Source organism: Chanodichthys erythropterus, chromosome 17 (assembly GCF_024489055.1).
Source record: "Chanodichthys erythropterus isolate Z2021 chromosome 17, ASM2448905v1, whole genome shotgun sequence".
Taxonomy (NCBI): Eukaryota; Metazoa; Chordata; class Actinopteri; order Cypriniformes; family Xenocyprididae; genus Chanodichthys; species Chanodichthys erythropterus.
The window spans coordinates 14,543,347-14,563,397 of record NC_090237.1 but is presented as its reverse complement, the minus strand read 5'-3'; the positions used below and the strand labels follow the sequence as shown (position 1 = coordinate 14,563,397).

Sequence of the window (20,051 nt, the reverse complement as noted above, 5' to 3'; positions counted from 1 at the left end):
TTTGTAAACACTTCCAAAGGATGAGGATGTGAAGAGTCAGTGGTTAAAATTAAATCAGTGATACAACAGCAGTAACCCTTTGAGGAATGCTTCTCAAATCTCTGAGGTCTACAAGAGACTTACTAAATGCTTATCTATTAAAGACGGGACAGTACCCAGTTTATTTGGACCAACTTATTCCTCAGAATCACAACCTGTAAGTATGATTAATGACTGATGTATGGGTCAATGACGTGATGCAATTGTTTTTGTGTCCATATGGTTTAACTAAATTTAAAAGGGTTAAAATTTCAAAATAAATGAGCAAATTACTTGCATACATTCTCTTTTTTGAGGACCAGGTCTGTTTTAATTCATTTTGAGAGAATATTTGGAGGATGACTGCAAAAATGTCAATGTGGTGTAACCGTAAAAACTTTGTACCAAATAATTGATCTTAAAAAAGGTGAAATTCTCAATAAAAAAACACTTGAAAATAGATCCATATAGTAGGTTAGTTTATATTACATCTTTAATCAGCATCATAAACTAGGGATATTTGAATAAATATCCCCAATAACAGAAAGGCTTGTAATAGGAGTCAAATGCTGTCACTGGTTACACCATTTCAATTTAAAATCAAATTTGACAGGCATTACCATGGACACCTATGTAAGCACATGGCCTTGGAGGGAATATTTTAAAAAGTTAATATTCATGTCACATGGTCAAATTTGAACAAAATGGCTCCTTGAAAGGTGGTTACACCACCTTGACACTTCAGGAATTTGACTCACATGAATGCCCAAAGTAATTATAATACCCAGAACAATGCTGCTCCAATTACTTTTATTTACTGAGAATTATTATTGAGAATTTATTAATAATTTAACATTTTTTAAACAAGATCATTTATTTGGTACAAAGTTCTTATGGTTACACCACATTGACGTTTTTGCAATCATCACCCAAATATTCTCTCAAAATGAATTAAAACCAGAAATTTTAGTTTTAACCCTTTTAAAATGTAACTAAACCATATGGACAAAATAAAAAAATAGCGTCACATCATTGACCAGTATATATTTTCTACCAGGTGTTCAAAATACATTGGTGTTTTATATTGTGTATGTCTCCGGCTAACTCACGTTATTACTGTGTTACTGAAATGCTTTTGCTAATCAACTGTGGACCACTATTACCTAAAATTGTGTCCATTAATGCAGATTTTCTGTTGTTCTTACTACTTTGAGTAATGATAATGGATGGAGCAAGATTTGTTTTACAAACAATAATGTTACATCAGTCATTCACATTAGTGCTCGGCTAACATTAGCACTGCTATAGATACATTTAAATGATACAGTTCCAACGTGCACCGCAATAAATTAGAAATATACACATCAGTTTGTTGATGGACATACACTGACGGTGAGAAATTACAGTTGCAACATCTCACAGACCTGCCAACCTTGGAAAGATTTTTCGAGTACCAGTTTGACGGGACAGGACACGGGTTTTTTTTGGTTTTTTTGGGGGGGGTGCTTTTTTGTTTGTGCTTTGTGTATTGTAAAATACAATACACAAAGCACAAACACACACCCATCTTCGTTAATCTAATTTTGACTGTTAAAGTTTTATAATTTCATTCATAATTTCATAATCACATTCACATATTTAATATGGACTAAAATTTTTTTTTTTGCAATTTCAAGTAGGCTCTACCTACATACAACTAACCTGACAGTTGAGTCCTTTACACATGTTTTGTAATGAAAACTAGTCTTGAATTAAGAAACCCTTAGAAAAGAGTAAACATTGAGTTTACATGTGATTCATTTAAAATACTTAATTTATTGTTCCAATATCCAAATATGCTAAAATATTTGGATATTGGAATAATATTGGATATACTAAATCCCACAGAAAAAAAGGCATCTATTTGTAACATGTTTGTATTGGCTAACCTTTAATCAGCGAATGTTTGTCTTGTTCAAATACAGCATATTTATAGAATACAATAAACAGTGAATAGACAGGACCCATAAGTGCAAAACGAATAGAGTATTCAAGAATATAAAGAAGTTAGTTATATAAAGAGGGGTTGTGTTAACTAAAGAGTCCGCCATTTACCGAATCTTAAAAACACGGGTGGATAATTAAAAATGTTTTCTGACAAAAAAATAACAAGCAAGAACAAATTTTAAACCACGGCAATTTTCATTTTACAATGATCTTCCCTCTCTGTGCTCACGCAGCACTGAGACAGCGGTACTTTTAAATGCATAAGTAACTAATGTGCTAGTTTTCATACAAAATAACTAGGCTATGTAACATAATTAGGTACTTTAGTTAGTATTAACACAATAACGCAACACATGTAGGCTAGGCTACGTTTCTCAACACTGAGAATAAATAAATAAACGCCTGTTTCTCCAGACTCGCTCTTGTCAGTCAGTCACACATCATAGCACTTTCATAACATATAGCGATTTCAATTTTATTTAGATTTGTTGTTCAACATTACTTGAGCATTTTATACCCGTTTACCTCAAGGAGTCAAAAGTACCATGACTGCTGCTGTCCTCGCCTGAGAATTCAGTCACTGAGACTGCAAGATTGGAAGGAGGATCACGCGGGATTTTGTGTTGCTGTCGATTTGCGGTCTCTTTTTATTAATAGACCGTATGCATTTGTCAATCATCCCCGCTTGCTATTTGGGGAAATGAACCCAGCGATATGATTGGTCAAACTCTTTCTTTTGCTGGATTTGAGTACTACGCGCGCACAGAGGACTCACCGGGTTTTTGCGTAGTATAGAGTGGCAAACCGTACCAGCATACTTTGAGGTCAAAATGCGTACTTGGTACGCAAAATGCGTACATGTTGGCAGGTCTGCATCTCATAATGTACGATAAACTGAGTAGCGTATCACAGAGAATCATCCTGCTAAAGTCGTCCTTGTGATGGAGGTTCGGGTTGAGCTAGTTCTTCTAATGTTTCATCATCGGACTTGTGCTTGGATTGATATAGTAAAATTGACGCCATTGTTACTGTCTTTACAGAGTGTGACTATAGTTAAAACAGTGCGACAAAAATGTATTCCAGCTCCGAAGAGCCGTTTGAGGCGGTATTTGGATGTAAACAAGTGAAGCCTGCACTGCTTTCACTACGTCAATTGCACATGACAGCAGTTCAAATTAAATAAATATTTATTTGTTAAATAATAGTTGTTATTTTTGTTTTGTTTTTGTACACAAAAAGCATTCTCATCACTTCATAACATTAAGGCAGAACCACTGTAGTCACATGAACTATTTTAACGATGTCTTTAATACCTTTCTGGACGTCAAAAGGTGCGATGACGTTGTGTTCTGAAGATGAACGAAAGGTCATAAAGGTTTGGGACGACATGAAGGTGAGTAATTAATGACAGAAATTTAATTTTTGGGTGAACTAACCCTTTAACCTGTTAATGACGTCTTCAATATTCAAAGCATGTTTGAATAAATCTTTCATTAAAACAAGTTATTACATTCACCATTTAAACAGAAACAAAATGATCATTAAAAAGTTTATATTAAAAACTACCTTATGTGCAATTTAAATGTTTGTATACAACATTATAACTAAACGATTACTAAATAAACGTTATTTTAGTTTTTTGGCAAAATAAACTTTAATTTCGGTTTTAGTGTTATGGCAAAAAAAAAATTGTACAATTAGTTTCTTAATTATAGTGTAAATCAACTACTTCCTTTTTTTTAGCTGCCACAACTATACCTGGTAGGCCATTGGTGAAGGGGTGGGGTGGTAACTGGCGGGCGAATGCGTGTTTTGGTATCCCACTGGGCTTGGGGCCACTTGGTGGTAACTCTGAGGGCTTGGACTGGGCTGATAAGACCCCTGTGGAGAGGGCGCTGCATATGGGGAGAACTGGTCGGTGTTGTACCTGTGGAGCAAAAACAAACTCAGTTTAAGATGTTATCGAGCCATATCACAAGCATCTGAGCATCTGAATGAGCTCTCACATGGCAGGAGTCCCAGGAGTCTGAGGGTTGTACTGAGGGTTGACCTGTGGAGAGGGCACTTCTGGGTAGCCAGGTGTCTGAGGGTTGGGCGTACCACCATAACCTTGAGGAGACGGAGAAGGCTCATCGTCATAGGCGAACTCATATTCATCATCAGGCCTGAAAACAGATGGAAAATAAGATGAGGTATGTTGAGTTATGCAAGATTGATTGCACTGATTGTCTCGCTCTGCTTCTTACCGTGATGGTGTGTTTGGATTGTTTGGGTCCCATGCACCGCTCTGACCTGGCGTCCTGCTCCCATCATGCAGGGGAGTCTGAGAGCCATAGTGAGGAGTACGGCTTCCTGTGAGCAATGGAAGACTTTTAAAAAAAAACAAGAAGTGTTGCAGAACATCGAGATCTATAAGAATATATAGTTTCTTACCATCATGGAGAGGTGTCTGGCTACCATACATGGGGGTACGTGAGGCAGTTCCATAAATGGGCGTCTGGGAACCATACATCGGGGTTCGTAAATGGGTGGAACTCTTTCCTTGTCTTTCTTTGCCACCACTGATTCAAAGAGAGCAAAACGATTGAGATTTATACAATAAGGTCTTTAGGATATTCAGGAGAACAAAAGTTCACAAAAGAAACTTGTTTTACCAGACAGTTGAGGTATAAATCCTACACAATCATTCAAAAGTTCAGGAACAGTAAGAAGTTTTTTTTTTTGAAAGATATTAATACTATTATTCAGCAAATAAGCAAGGAATTGATCAGTAAAGACATTTATAATGTTACAAAAGATTTATATTTCAAATAAATGCTGTTCTTAAATTTAGCTTTGCCATCACAGGAATAAATTACATTTTAAAAATAATAAATATATATTTTTTTAAATTGTAGTATTTCACATTACTGTATTTTTGATCAAATTAATGCAGCCTTGGTGAGCATGAGACATCTTTCAAAACATTTATTTATTTTTTTTTTTTAAATATAAACTTTTGAATGGTAGTGTAAATTCACAGATATCAACACACTAAAAGTCATCAATCAACTAAGGGATCTGATGTGCGCAATATGCTAAATTTGTTCCAGCATTCAATACCCCTGTGCTATCAGACCCTGTACTCTTTGTCATAGTTCACTGCACTAGCGTATTGGCTGACAAGAAATCCAAAATAACAATGTGAAAACCCCAAGTTCTGCCTCATTTCACTTGAGACTGGTTTCACAACAGTTGTGGAGATGTGATATCTTTATTTACATTTTCTGTGTGGGAAAATGTGGTGTAAATGTGTTAAACAGAGCTGAGAGTACTGCAAACTTTTAATGCTAGCTTGAAGTACTGTCATGGAATTAGCCAAAACATGGAATAAACAAATGTAGAGGCAGCAGAGGTTTTTTTTTTTTTTTGTTAAAAACAGCAAACGGATAACTGACAACGTACACTGTTGTAAGACGCTGGCGGTCCACAGAAATGGTCTGGCAAGTTGAGTGGAGCTCTACCCTAGCGGTTGATTCTGTGGCATCCTTCACCACTCCAATGTAGCCTGTGGAATTGAGTAAATGTGTTAAAAAAAAAAAACTTCTGTGGCTTATGGGAATAAAAGACAAGGTGAATGTCTAAAAGAATTAGGACACTTAAAGGTTCCACCCTCAAGTGATTCCAAATCTTATGAGTGTCTTTCTTCTGTTGAACGCAAAAGAAGATATTTTAAAGAATGTTGGTAACCAGACTGTTGATGGCACCCACCAACTTCCATAGCAGGGAAAAAAATACTATGGAAGTCAATGGGTGCCATAAACTGTCTGGTTACCAACATTCTTTAAAATATCTTCTTTTGTGGGTTTGGAACAACTTGAGGGTGAGTAAATGATGACAACATTTTTGGGTGAACTATCCCTTTAAGCCACACTTACCATCTATACATTTCATTGCATTCTATAACAAAATACCAAACCAAAGCAAATAGTGTTTCACAAAAGGTTGGTTTCAAATAATTTAACCTTTGTATGGTCCCTGGGATATACGGACAGTCTGCCCAATCAGATCATTGTCTCGTCGTCCACGACCTCGACCCATGCCACCACCTCCTCCTCCTCCTCCTCCTCCTCTGTGCTGCTGACCTGGAGGGAAGATCAGAACACAACAGATAATGCCCAGTTCAAAACATAAAAGACGCATATATCAATTAGATGTTGGCATTTGCAAGTCTTTAAATGCATGATAAAATCCTCTCGCAGTAATCTTTTGATTAAAAACCCTGATCTTCAACCACCATGTAGCGCAACCCTATTAGTTACATGAAAACGCTTACCACCTCCGCCGGGGTGCATTGGACTGCTGATGCGTGGACTCATGGGAGCAAAACCCCCCACTGTAAAATTGGTCACATCTCTGGGCTTTGGGAACAAAAGAGGACTGTTATATGATAGGGAAGTTGGGTAAAACATTAGATTTGTTCACAGGCGTAAAACAGACCTACCTTTGAGCCGCCCGCCAGAACAAGGTGCCGTGCCTTACAGACAAACATGCCTCCATTTTCAACCAGCTTCTTGCAGTGAAGAAAAGCAAAGCCTCTGAAGATGTGTCGAATTTCACCTTCACGCCCCTGACAGATTACATAAATGAGAATATTAACTTCCTTTCAGTTACACAGTAAACGTCACCCCTTTGACCCAGGTCTCTGGTAGGTACCGAATGAGGTCCATCGATGACTTTCACAATATCCTTCACATGGATGTTGTTTTGCTCAGAGTCGAGAGCAACAGCAAAGCGGTTGTCCTTCCTTCTGTTCACTGCTTGGTGTCGTACAGTTAAAACTTTCCCGTGCATGTTCAGAACCTAAAACAAATCATTGTGAAAGAAAATTCAGAGACAGCAGAAAAATCAGCAATGCTCAATATGGCAGCTGTAGGAAGCAAAGTCCTGCCTTTCAGTAAAGTATTTTAACTTTTTTAACCTTTTTTGGTGATGTTTCTCTGAATATTTTTGTTGCGAATTCTGCTCGTTCAGAAGTTTAAGGTTAGTAAAATGTTTTAATACTTTTATTCAGCAAGGATGCATCGCGTATCAAACTGCCAAAGTCACGAGAACCTCTGAAATTTCGAAACACTTATGACGTAACAAAGCCTCGTTTACTGAAATCATGTGGCGCTCAGAACCACTGATGCGAAACAAAAGATTTGTAAAGCTTCGAAGCAGTGTTTTGAAATTGGCCATCACTAGATATTGTTGAATAAAGTCGTTATTTTGTTTTTTTGGTGCAGAAAAAGTATTCTTCATAACATTAAGGTTGAACCACTGCAGTCACATGAACTGTTTTAAATATATCTTTAGTAGCTTTCTCGGCATCTGAAAGTGTTAATTGTCTTGCTGGCAATGGAGGCCTCACTGAGCCGTCGGATTTTATCAAAAATATCTTTGTGATGTGTGTTCCAAAGATGAACAAAGGTGTTACGGGTGTGGAACGACATGAAGGTGAGTAATTAATGACATAATTTTCATTTATGGGTGAACTAACCCTTTAAATGAACTATGGTGAAAAGTATACTATTGCTGTGGAAAACCAAACCCAGCAAGTGTGTCCTACTGGATTTTTTAATCACATTACACGTGTCTGTTTCTCTCGGACTTTACCTGGAAGGTCTCTCTCTCCAGCCTGACAATGACACCTACAGTTTGGGGGTCTAACTGTACCAGCTCTCCCCACTCATGCTGGCCTCCTGCATCCACACCTGAGGCAGTCTCAGAGCACAGCTGCAAGTCCCGGGGCAAGACCTTCAACTGGAACAAAAAGAGACATCGCATCAATCAAAGAGCACACAACATTGACTGCTGTATATTGTGTGTCTTTTTCTGAACGGGCTATTCCATAGGTTACTAGTGAAACCTACTTCATGCATGGTGAGGTCTGAGAACAGAATGACAAAGTTCTCCTCCACACGGACTATGAGGCCCGTGTCACCTTCAAAACGTCCCGCGATAACCTTCACATGGTCACCCATACGGAAGTACTTCCTCAACTCATGAGCCGGAAACTCAAGAGGGTCCTAAATAAAAACAAAGACAAGACATTATTGCTTAATCATGGTGCAAAAAAAGGACACATCATGCAGAACAGGATTTTCAAGACACACAAACTCAAACTTTCAAAGCTTAGCAACTCCTGACATTAATGGCACTGAAATTACATACTTCACCTTCGAACTAATAAAAGCTGCCAAGATAAAATGCCTTGTGCTGATTTGCTCACCTTGAGGTCTTCATGCTTAGGCATGATGGTAATCTTGTTTCCATCCACACTCAGGATTTTGCCCTGAAGGTTGATCAACTCTCCCTCACACACCTCCACATTATCTCCTGCCTGGAGATTGTGCTCTCGCTCCTTACCTGTAAAAAAAAAATAATAATAATGATAATAATAATAATTATAAAAAATTCTTTGTGATTCACTCTGCTAAAATGTATGAACAGAAGGACTGCTGAGAACTTGGTAATAATTTACAGCAGTTAAAATGTCAATTTTTTTTATTAACATGCATTTTCTACCCAAGCATTGTTATATGCTTACGTATGCATGTATGTATTTACAGGGCTTGACATGGATTTCAGCAGTGGCGTGTAACAGTCACTCCGGCGGGTTGAATTATATATATATATATATATATTATATTATATTATATTTTTTCTTATTTTATTTTTTTATTGTAGTCTTAAAAAAAGCATCTGAAATAGAAAGTTACGAGCAATGTTGTGTTGTCAAAAAATATAGATTTTTCAATACTTATCGATACTAGGGGTTAAACAACTTTTTTTATAGTCGACATTTATGTGATTAAAGTCGAGTCGACTAGTCGATGATGACATCATTAATGAACATAAGGCGCTGTTCAAACAGAACGCGCTTTTCCATTCCAATGCGCTACTTTTCCATTGTTTTTTTTTGTAAACACGTGCTCTAGACAGACACACTGCATTCTAAAGATGCTGCGCTCAAGTTCAAATCAGTTCATTTTTTTTAAAAAACATCTCGAAACCTTCCGTTTTTCCCCCATTCCACTGCAGACATCTTGCGTTTTTGAAAGCAAAAATGCGCTCTGTGTGAACGAGCCATGTCTGAAGTCTGAACTTCGTGCCGAGACTCGAACACAGGTTGCCTTGTACACAGCTATGCCATATAACGCTGCCCACAAATATTGCTCCGACATAGCAGCTTATTTTTATTAGTTCTTTTGTCTTTGGGTCGTTACATTTCTCAGAGGTTTCTGCTTGCTCTAAATCAGACACAGATAAAAGGTGCACAGTAAAGATTACACTTATATGAATGCATTAGTGAGAAAGCGATTGTGTGTGAATTAATTCTACCTGGCAGCTTCTCTGTACTAATAGTGAAGCTGTGGGTTTTAGTTACTAAGAAATGTCTGCTAGAACTTTTCAGTTTCTAAGCTATTTTATTGATAAATCACAGAACAGTGTTAATAATACATTTCTGCACTACTGAATGATTCTGTGAGCGCGCGCGATCTGCACACTACTGTCTGTGTGTGTGTGTAGCAGCGCAGTTTAGAATGGCAATTAACTTAGGTGTAAAATAAGCTTTAAAACATGCATTCATCCGATCAATATAGAGAATCCAGATGGTATAATCAAACATATATTGTGGAGGGCTCTTGGAGTATGCATTTATTTGTAATTAACTGTTGAATATGGAGCGTAAATGAGGACTTTATCCTGCTGCGCCCTCTACAGGCCATGACCAGTGACTAGTCGACTAGTCGAGAGCATTAAAGTCGACTAGTCGGTGCAACCCCTAATCGATACTGAAATATCTGAAACACAAACCCGCCTCCCCTCACTCACTCGTCTCATTTACTCTGGATGAATACTGTTGGAGTTACAGGACTTGAATTTCAGTGTGGGATTGCACATAATTTTCCTCATTACTACAGATTTTGTGCTCACACTCAAAGTACACGCACATAAAGCCGCCTCTCAGTACCAAATTGAGTTCTTTTTCTCTGCTTATTGCGCGTATATGGTCAATTATATTTTACGTGAACATAAAAGGTTTAGAAAGAAAACGCATAATATACCTGCAGCCAAATTATGAGATAATATTAAAAATATCTACATGGCAATTTTTTTCTCCATGGTATCAATTTTCCATGCAATATTTTTTTCCTATTTTGATGCACTGTTGCAGAGATCTAGAGCTGCTATGGTTGTCTTTACCTGTTGTCTCTGTGACTACTTCAAGGTCAATACCCTCTGGCTGGTCCTCAAACTTCTCTAGCTCTGAAAGAGTGGGTTTGACCCCTTCTGTGATCTATGCAAGAAGAGACATGGATTGAACCAGTGAACCAATAAGGAGCGATCAGACAGACACCCAGAACTAGAATGAGCATGATGGCTCTTACCACAGCTGACATGGCAAAGCTTTTGAATAGGAAGCCTTTGCGGCTGTAGCGGTTGCCTTCAAATATCATGAAGTCACCATCATGGCTGACCTCACCGCCAAGAGACCTGTGGAGCAGAGCATGTGTGTCAGTGCAGCTGACACGTTTAAGTGGGTTGTGATTATGAGACTCAAAATCAATCTTTCACCTGATCTTTTCAGCATCAAAAAGCCTCTGAGGTGGCCTCTTAAACTTCTTCCTCTTTGCAAACCAGTCTTTCTGTGAAATGAATGATAAACTCAGGTCACATATACATATGCATATACAATACCTTTCCAAAGTTTGTGCTTTTGAATGTCTCTTATGCACACCAAAGCTACATTTATTTGATCAAAATACAATAAAAACAGTAATATTATGAAATGCTATAAATCTATTGTAATATTTTAAAATGTAATTTATTCTTGTGATGCAAAGCTGAATTTTCAGCATTATTACTCCAATCTTCAGAGTCACATGATCCTTTAGAAATCATTCTAATATGCTGATTTTGTGCTCAAGAAACATTTCTTATTATCAATGTTCAAAACATTAATATATATGTATAGTAGCATAAATACATCATGATACATAATCATTATGATGACATAACCCACCATACTCATCCTCGCTTTGATGCGATCCAAATCAATACGAGGAATCATTTTCAATGAGATCGTATTCTGGCTCGGTTCAACATAGTCCACCTGACAAAGGCAAATTATTAGATACATACATAAAAACGTTCTCATGGTGCAGAACCTTAGGAGTGAAAACCTAATAATAAAATTCAACTGAACCAAAAAAACATTGTAGTTGTTCTTTATGACCATATAGCTTTATGGTGTACCATAAAGTGTACCATATAGTTTTATGGTGTACCCACCTGGGCAATGTCATCTTTATAAAGGCCTCTCTTAAGACGAACCCAAGACTTGGGTTTAAGGTTAGTCACTTCCTTAACCACTTTCAGCACATCTGTCATCTCTTTAATGGGCACCATCTGTTGATTCCAAAAGCCCATGCGCAGGTTTCCAACACCCTCAATGGCGGCCTTGACGTGGGTCTGCTTATATGCCTCCACATAGATATAACCTTTGACATGCTCAGGGGCCACCACTGATTTGATTTGAAGTGGCTGGGCAGAGAAATAAAGCACAACAATTAGTACAACACCTAAATGTATGCTAAAATGTACTGTCTGCACTGCAGTTTTCTTCTCTCTTGGCCTACAATTTGAAAGAAGAAAAAAAAAGCAACAGAGGAATCTATTTTCAGAAAAACAAAGCTACAAGGAAAGGTTTTACACAAAGACGCCAAGTTTATGTTCATTAAGTTCTGTGCCTTGCGTAATAATGACTGAAACAAACAGACCTCAAGTTAAAACAGATGCACTATGGAAAACCTACTGTGTCAGTGCACTGATAAGCAATAAATTTTCTCATCAAGGCGATGGCAGTTGCTCTCTCCTCTCCAATCTACAGAGAAACAGAAAAATTAAACTTTGCACACACTGCAGTCTCATCACAGCACCCGTAAGCCACATGTTAGATATGTCCAATACTAACCTTACACTTAACGGTCCACAAATTAGGATCCCTGCAAGAGAAAAATCTCTTAATATAAGCCCAGTGGTCTAATGTCTAATGTCTAATATAATATATATATATATTTTTAATTCAGCACATTTAATAATCATTAAATGGATTTTTTTTTTCCCATACTTGACCCCAGGAAGCAACTGTTGCTGGGTAATGTCATCAGAAAGATCTTCAGAGCCTCCATAGAAACTGTAGTAAACAACAGAACAAGAATGTTTAGCTAAAAGCAGAAAGGTTAATGCAGTTCGGCAAGATTCCTTTAATTCTGAAACTGGCATGTATTGAAGTCAGTCATGCATTTCATAAAAGTACCATACACTCTTGAGTACAGATGAACTCTTGTTTACTTACTGCTCGCCTCCTGAGGACTTGGCATATTTTCTCATGTAATACTCCCCCAGAGCTTCCTCTCGTGAATCCCTACAGAGAAACACATATAATTAAAATAATCTCCATTCTTCAGATTCAGTCACGCTAAAGTGTGGTAAGTGCAGTTGTCAAACCTCCAGAGATTCTGCAACCTCCTTGAACCGGAGTGGTCCTCATCCAAGACTGCTTGGTCAATGTTTGACACTAGCAGATAAAAACAGAATAAGCAACTAAATGACAAAAAGAAAAATATTGTGGCTAGAAAAAAACAAAAACAAATTGCTAGTAGCTATGGTTACATGCAGTGAAATAATGCGTTAATAAATTTGACTAATTACTAGTGCCTCAAGCTGAATAGAGTGGTGCAGGTATGATGTCATAACATCATTCGGCACTGGTTCCTTCAAGATTTTCCTATGGGGTTTTATAATGTAGTTTGTCAATTTATGAGTAAAATAAAGCCTGTGACTTGACCATGCTTTGGTGTTTTGTTCTACAATGTAAATCACACTCACACCATAAACTGTCTTGTCTAGGTACTTATTAATATGGTATGTTTTAAAAAATGAGTAACTTTCTTTAAATTCCAGTTTTCACTATGGGTGTGAATAATTTACATTGTAGAACAAAACGTCAAAGTATTGTCAAGTTATGTTTACCATAGGCTTTATTTATCTACATGTAAAAAAAATAAAATATCTTAATGTGATTTGATTAATTTAAACCGAAAATAACAAAAAGTTCACTACCGTTCAAAAGTGATTTTTAAATGTTTTTGAAAGAAGTCTCTTATGCTCACTAAGGTTGCATTTATTTGATCAAAATACAGTTAAAACAGTAATATGGTTAAATATTACTACAATTTAAATTTACCTTTTTATTTGAATATATTTTAAAATGCAAATTATTCCAGTGATGCAAAGCTGAATTTTTAGCACCATTACTCCAGTCTTCAGTGTCACATGATCCTTCAGAAATCATTCTAATATGCTGATTTGCTGCCAAGAAACATTTCTTCTTATTATTATTATCTTATTAAAGAGTTGTGCTGCTTGTTATTTTCATGGAAACTATGATGCTTTTTTTGGGGATTCTTTGAACTTAGAAAGTTCAAAAGAACAGCATTTATTTAAAATAAATATTTGAAATATTTTAAATGCTTTTACTGTCACTTTTAATCCATCATTGCAAAATAATTAATTTCCTTTAAAAAAAAAATCTTCCTGATCACAGTTGCTTGAATGGTAGTGTACATTCAAGAATCTGCAGCAGACTGAACTTATTCAGATTGACCTTAAGCAGTGCATATAAACACAGCTATTGAACACATGGTTGATTCAGAGAGATGGGCACAAATACATCAAAAACTATTTAGTTACAAATTACAAATATTTACTCATCAAAAGTATTTAAATAAAATACAAAATATTGCTGTAAAAAATGTATTTAATTAAAATACAAGTAATTTGTATTTTGAAATAGTTTTTTTTGAAGTGCAAGAGGAACAGTGGAGTTAGATACATGTAAGATAAAGTTGCTCTCAGTTGCTATGTATAGCCAAAGCATTCAAAAAGCACTAACAACTTTTTTAACAGTAGCATTCAATAAAGAAATTGCACTGTACAGTCCTCACTGTAACAATTACATATATATTGATGAGATACTAAAGTTGAGAGCAGTGAGAGATTTTCTTTTTCTTTTGTTGCTTGATTAACATTAATGACAGACATCAGCAGGTTTATTAGGCTGCTGTCACTTTAAGAACGAACACACGGACCGAATATACTTATAGTTACATTAATTTAAGACACAACCGACTTTTTTTTTTTACTAGGTACTTTACCTAAGCAGTTTGACTGAGCACAAAAGCAGCTTCTTTACCTGCTTCTGACCTTGCTAAACAAAGTAAGAGATGTCGGTCACAAGCTCCGCAACCAAAACAGAAGCCACTTTTTATGGTGCATTCACACAGGGCGTTGGTGGTAACGCTTCTCATTTACTTTGAATTGGTGACCATCACAAGCCACAGCCAATCCGTTCACCTTATGCAAATACACTAGCACAGACGCTAGCCAACTGCATTCATGCAACACCGGAAAGTAATGCGATTGGCTGTTTTTACTTTGACGGTCACGTCAGTACCACTTCAGACACGCCCCTCCATCAAGCGTTGGCGCAAACTGATAATGACCTACCCTACCTTTAAGCCTGGTGATGAATGTTATTGTATGCAAAAATAAAATAACATATTTTAATGTATTTTGATTTTTTCTTTGTAAAGGAAAATACAAATTACAAAATACCCAAAAGTAATTAAATACATATTTTAAATACATTTAATTAAAATACTGCCCATCTCTGTTGATACATAATAAAAAGTGACTATCCATGCACACCAGAAGATTTATGCACATACCTTCAGCCTCTTCTGAACAAATCCAGTGTTGAGGGAAGAAGGGAGGAACATGAGCCATAATAAAATGTCATGTGTGAACAGCAATTTCAGGCAAGGACATAAACAGGATCAGGTAAACAGAAATAAAAAAAGGGAAATTACCACTGATGAGCAGGCTTACACATGTAATATATATTAAAGATGGAAACTACATGATAATGATGTCATGTCACTGTTAGCTTATGCAATACAATAAGCACAATTGAATACTATCAAAATAAGGAATTGGGTTTTCTTTTTTGTTCAAAGGAGCATTTTCAGGCAAATGACCATATATGGTTCTCTTTCAGAACTCAGTCAGTCCCCACTGTACAGTCCCCTGTTTGATGAATGGTGCATTTTATAATGATCGCCTTCATTAACTTTACCCTTACCGAATATGTTGTGATAATGCAAAATGTACAGCTAAAAATGTATTTGCCATCCATGCTCCTTGTTTAGAAATGTAAACAAATTAAACATCTGCCAAACAGCTTTAAACATCACAAACAGATGTTAGAGGGGTGCAGATTATGGGAATGGATTTTACCGAATGTGAAATAATGATTTGAAAATTAATCAGCTCAATTAGACAGAGAAAACAGAGAAATCTGGAGTTGGTTTACCGTTAACTGAAGGAGGCATGCACAAGAAATAAAGAATCAATGAGAGCAAGAAATACATTCAAATTACTGGCATTGGTTTAAACAACATTTAATGTACAGCCTGTTGTTGGTATTTCACTTAAAATGCCTCCATTTATTAATTTATGTTATGGATATGATATAAAGCATTCAGCACATACTGGCAACACAATATCAACAGAGTTTTAACTCCAACTGCAAAGTTTATATTAGGCATAGAGAGGGGACATTATTACATCAGCTATAAAATAAATAGTAAATGTAATTCAAAATAATAATTTAATTCAAAACAAGCAGAAATAATTAAACATTTCGCACCTTTTTCTAAGATGTCTTCAGCACCATCCTCCCATGGATCTTCATCATCATACTCATCATCAACATCTAGTCAAAAAGAGATACGTCTTTATACATATATTTTTCAGGTATGCAAAAAAGGTCAAATATGTTGTAAATTACTTCAATATAAGAAATATATGTTGGTAAGGGATTTTTCGAACCGGCTTCGTCCAAGATGAAGCCACCATGCCGAGGTTTTTTCCTGGGCCGGTCATCATCCTCTTCTTCCTCTTCATCATATTCCTCCTCATCTTCCAAATCTTCACCCTCCTCCTCCTCAGCCTTGTCACTGCCAGCTAAACTCCCCTGCTCTTCCTCATCCTTAAAGAATGGAATAAATTGAGCAATGGATGAGAGAGTTGATAAAAACAGACTTTTAAAATGATTAACTATTTCAAACAAACCTAAGCTACTCTAAATAATATGTAAAAACACAACAGAAGGGCTTTTCTATGGAAGTAAAATAATGACATATGTTTTTGAAATAAAAAGCTTGTTGAATTGCACTACTTGAAAAAAAAAAATGCATTGCATTAACTGTGCTTAGGGCTGGGCGATATATCGCATGCGATTGTCACGCGCATTTCATCAGTAAAGCAGGTTCCCTGATTACCGCTAAATCTCACTAAATCGCAATATCGCGTTCAGATCGCAGATGAATCGCCTTCGATAATGAACACGATATTACGTAGCTTGTCAGTGATCTACTGCTCTGTCTATTAAATGCCGCTCCATTTGAAAGCAGGTGATGGCGATTTAGCGGTAATCAGGGAACCGGCTTTACTGACGAAATGCACGTGACAATCGCATGCGATATATCGCCCAGCCCTAACCATGCTTGTATTTAAATGCATTGTATTTTTATGGGCTGAAATTCAACATGGTTGTATATTTAAGCTGTGAATATTTCAATTCAAAACATTTCACACACATTTTCATTGTTAAAATGCAATAATCCATATTCATCTTTCAGATTTCACTTCCAAAAATATTCGGTTTAAAAATACAATATATAATATTCAGCTGGCAATTTTCAGTCCATTATATTTCACGTCCACAAATTCAGTGGTTCAAATTTCAACATTTTACATCCGGAAAAAGCAGTACAGAGTGCCGAGCATAATCTCTATCTGCAAGCGCGTGTTGACGAAGAGCAGAGCAACAGTTTTTCATTCTTTAAAACGGATTTACATCAAAGGAGCAAGCGGTAAGTGCATGTGTGATGATTATCAGGGCCAGTATAAGCAGAAAAGCTGATAAAGACACAAAAGTTGTGTTTACATTTAATTCAATGTCTTCACTGTTACTTTCCCTGTGTAGCCTACATGTAAGAAGCTTTCTCTACAGTGAACAAGATTATTCCCGGATGTTCATGTACAGCTCATGTACATGTGCTCATGTGTGTGTCAAACTTTGCACATTACGTCCATATTTGGAGTCCACCTGCTTGCCTGTAGCCTATATAGTATAGTACAGTATAGGTGCAAGTTTGGTGGTCTTTTATATCACTGTATTTAGTCCCAACAGCAGGGGAATCCTGGAGTATGATGTATTGCGGGAAACCCCAGTACTGCATATATACTGGCCCTTATAATGATCACACATGCACATATCACTTGCATACTTTTCATCTGAGGGGAGACGAGACAACAGCGTGCACATGTAAAGTATACTTACCTGCTTTGCTGTAATTACTAACTTTTATTTAACAACAGTCATTAATGCACAAATTAGATTTGTTACATAAATGCCTGAAATGTAGCTAGTTTATGCAGCTTGTCTCTAAGAAATAAAGACAAGCTCACAGAGCCAAGTAAAATAATCCGTCATGTCCTGTCACAGTAAACATGAAACTTTGCATGAATTAAATAATACAGTCATGAATGAGCACAAGTTGGAAATAAAAGCTCTGAATTTAATTCTCTCTCTGTTGTCTATGCTCATCATTAGTCTCATGAAGTCAGCACTTTGCTGTTCACTCAGCAGGTTGATGTTTCACTAAGGCCACCGCATGTAACTTTTAACAATATTCACCTGTTTAAAACACTGTAATTATATAAAACATTTCCTATATAACCATTAATTCGCTAATAAACATGCAAGTAAACGCAACTCTATGGAAATTATTTATTATCTCCACGAGTGAACACAGTTTGAGTATATTTCTGTTTAAATGCATAGATAAACAGCACTTAGTCAGCAGATATTTCATAATCTAGAACGACACAAAGATTATTAAAAGGTGCCGTAGAACGTCTTTTTAAAATATGTAATATAAGTCTAAGGTGTCCTCTGAATGTGTCTGCGAAGTCTCAGCTCAAAAGACCCCATTGATTTTTTTTTTATAAATTTGGCTGCCCTTGTGCAATGCCTTTAACATGAGCTGGCATATGCAAATATTGGGGGCGTACATATTAATGATCCCGACTGTTACGTAACAGTCAGTGTTATGTTGAGATTCGCCTGTTCTTCAGAGGTCTTTTAAACAAATGAGATTTATATAAGAAAGAGGAAGTAATGGAGTTTGAGACTCACTGTGTCATTTCCATGTACTGAACTCTTGTTTAACTATGCCAAGATAAATTCAATTTTTAATTCTAGGGCACCTTTGATAATTCTGATATAACATACCAGTTGAGAAATGCAACAGAATACAATGTTTTGTTTGTTATATTCCAATATTCCACAAAATATTATTCAGTTATTCAACATTATTCTTGTTGATATGACTCCTGTTTTAATTTATTTGCTCCTTTTCAAAACATTAGATATTCTACATTTATTTTGCTTATTGTTAACATTAGTGTTGCTGCTGATGCCTTTTAAAAATAAAATAATTTTTGTAATATGAAGATTAAAATGAACATGAAAGACTACTAATATTCAAGTTTTTTTTTTTTTTGTACTTTCAGACCCCTCTATTTATTTGTGTAAATAAGATTTGTTTTATTTTCTATGCAAGGAGAGAGTGATTGTTATAAATAAAATGGTTTGTTCAGTTCAGTGTTGTAATTGTGTCAAAAACAGAAGTAAAACAGTAAATAAATATTGGTTCTGCATATTGGTTATCGGGCACATAAACACACAAATTATCAGTTCTAAAAAAAAAAAAAAAAAAAAAAATCAATATCAGTCGATCACTAGTGAAATGTAAAGCAAGATAATGCAGGATTCCATTTACCCAGGGTTTATAATGACTCAGGGTTAACTATTTTAAGTGTGAAAAGCCCTAGACTGTGATTGATCATAAAATAACTTGAGCCTCTGGGCAGTTATTGAATAAAATATGGTTCAAAAAATGGACAAGACTTTATGCAGTGCCATCTTGCTAAGACTATTTACCAGTAAACTATTTATAAACTATTTACCAGAAACAGAGTTGGAAAGATAAGCAAATATGCTCAACATAAAAGGTTATTAATATTAAAAACACTCACACATACATTATACATACATACATACAAAGACTTCCAGCTGTTTTATGATAAACCCACAATGAGGGAGGAGCGGTTTGTCTCACCTCATTCTCTTCCACCTCCTCAGCCTCACTGCTCCTCTCACTCTGATTATCGGAGAAATCACTGTCCTCGCTGTCGGACATCTCTTTGTTTTCTTCTTTCCGTGTTATCCAGACGGGATTACTACTAGATAAACCACATACAATAATAAATAAAGACTAACAGATGGAAGATTCGTTCATGGACACCACACTAGATATGCTATTAGACTGAAACCAGCCATTTAACCCGAAGAAAGACTTTGCACATGCGAATGAAGCGAGCCATGACGTTTACACTGCGGTTTGATTAAATATAGTATGTTAGCTTTTTACTAGCGCATGCATTACACGACTTACATGTTTAAAACTACAGATAAACATCAATATTCAATCTAGCTTGGTCCCGTTGTCTTGTATTATGTGTTCACGGTGTTGTGCTCTAGCTAATGCGGCTAAATCCTTCCGATAAGGAATTAGCACAAGAGCTGGCTAACGTTACATACACCTTATTTTACAAATAACACGTCGTTTATTTGCCACAGTCATGTCTTAATGCGCCATAAAGCCCATATACCGTTAAACATATACTTAAAAAGGAGTCAAAAAAATCTTCTTACCCTTAAACAGCTGTCTGGTTTCGCTTCTATCAGGCAGCAAAGGCCAATGTTGTTTTTTTTCTTAAACTTCCGTAAGCAACAAGCAACGCGAGAGCTGCATCGCGCCCCC

General features: G+C 36.3%; 1 protein-coding gene across 2 annotated transcripts in view; it reads right to left on the bottom strand.

Moving 5' to 3' along the window:
* Positions 1-20,051, bottom strand: part of supt5h (SPT5 homolog, DSIF elongation factor subunit) — a 23,290-nt gene extending 3,239 nt beyond the window's left edge. Inside the window, exons 1-27 of one of the 2 annotated variants that reach the window (XM_067364842.1) lie at positions 19,943-20,051; positions 19,347-19,470; positions 15,988-16,147; positions 15,806-15,871; positions 14,826-14,837; positions 12,544-12,613; positions 12,392-12,460; positions 12,164-12,229; positions 12,008-12,038; positions 11,849-11,917; positions 11,326-11,577; positions 11,057-11,146; positions 10,609-10,679; positions 10,422-10,527; positions 10,237-10,330; positions 8,258-8,394; positions 7,899-8,054; positions 7,642-7,788; positions 6,700-6,846; positions 6,488-6,613; positions 6,320-6,404; positions 6,009-6,128; positions 5,449-5,551; positions 4,438-4,565; positions 4,251-4,356; positions 4,011-4,169; positions 3,763-3,931 (exon numbers count right to left, since the gene is read on the bottom strand). In XM_067364842.1, the coding sequence (XP_067220943.1) occupies positions 3,763-3,931; positions 4,011-4,169; positions 4,251-4,356; positions 4,438-4,565; positions 5,449-5,551; positions 6,009-6,128; positions 6,320-6,404; positions 6,488-6,613; positions 6,700-6,846; positions 7,642-7,788; positions 7,899-8,054; positions 8,258-8,394; positions 10,237-10,330; positions 10,422-10,527; positions 10,609-10,679; positions 11,057-11,146; positions 11,326-11,577; positions 11,849-11,917; positions 12,008-12,038; positions 12,164-12,229; positions 12,392-12,460; positions 12,544-12,613; positions 14,826-14,837; positions 15,806-15,871; positions 15,988-16,147; positions 19,347-19,427 (2,820 nt within the window). In that variant the 5' untranslated portion in view covers positions 19,428-19,470; positions 19,943-20,051. The remainder of the gene's footprint in view (positions 1-3,762; positions 3,932-4,010; positions 4,170-4,250; positions 4,357-4,437; positions 4,566-5,448; positions 5,552-6,008; positions 6,129-6,319; positions 6,405-6,487; positions 6,614-6,699; positions 6,847-7,641; positions 7,789-7,898; positions 8,055-8,257; positions 8,395-10,236; positions 10,331-10,421; positions 10,528-10,608; positions 10,680-11,056; positions 11,147-11,325; positions 11,578-11,848; positions 11,918-12,007; positions 12,039-12,163; positions 12,230-12,391; positions 12,461-12,543; positions 12,614-14,825; positions 14,838-15,805; positions 15,872-15,987; positions 16,148-19,346; positions 19,471-19,942) is intronic. The other variant, XM_067364844.1, reaches the window with a different exon arrangement.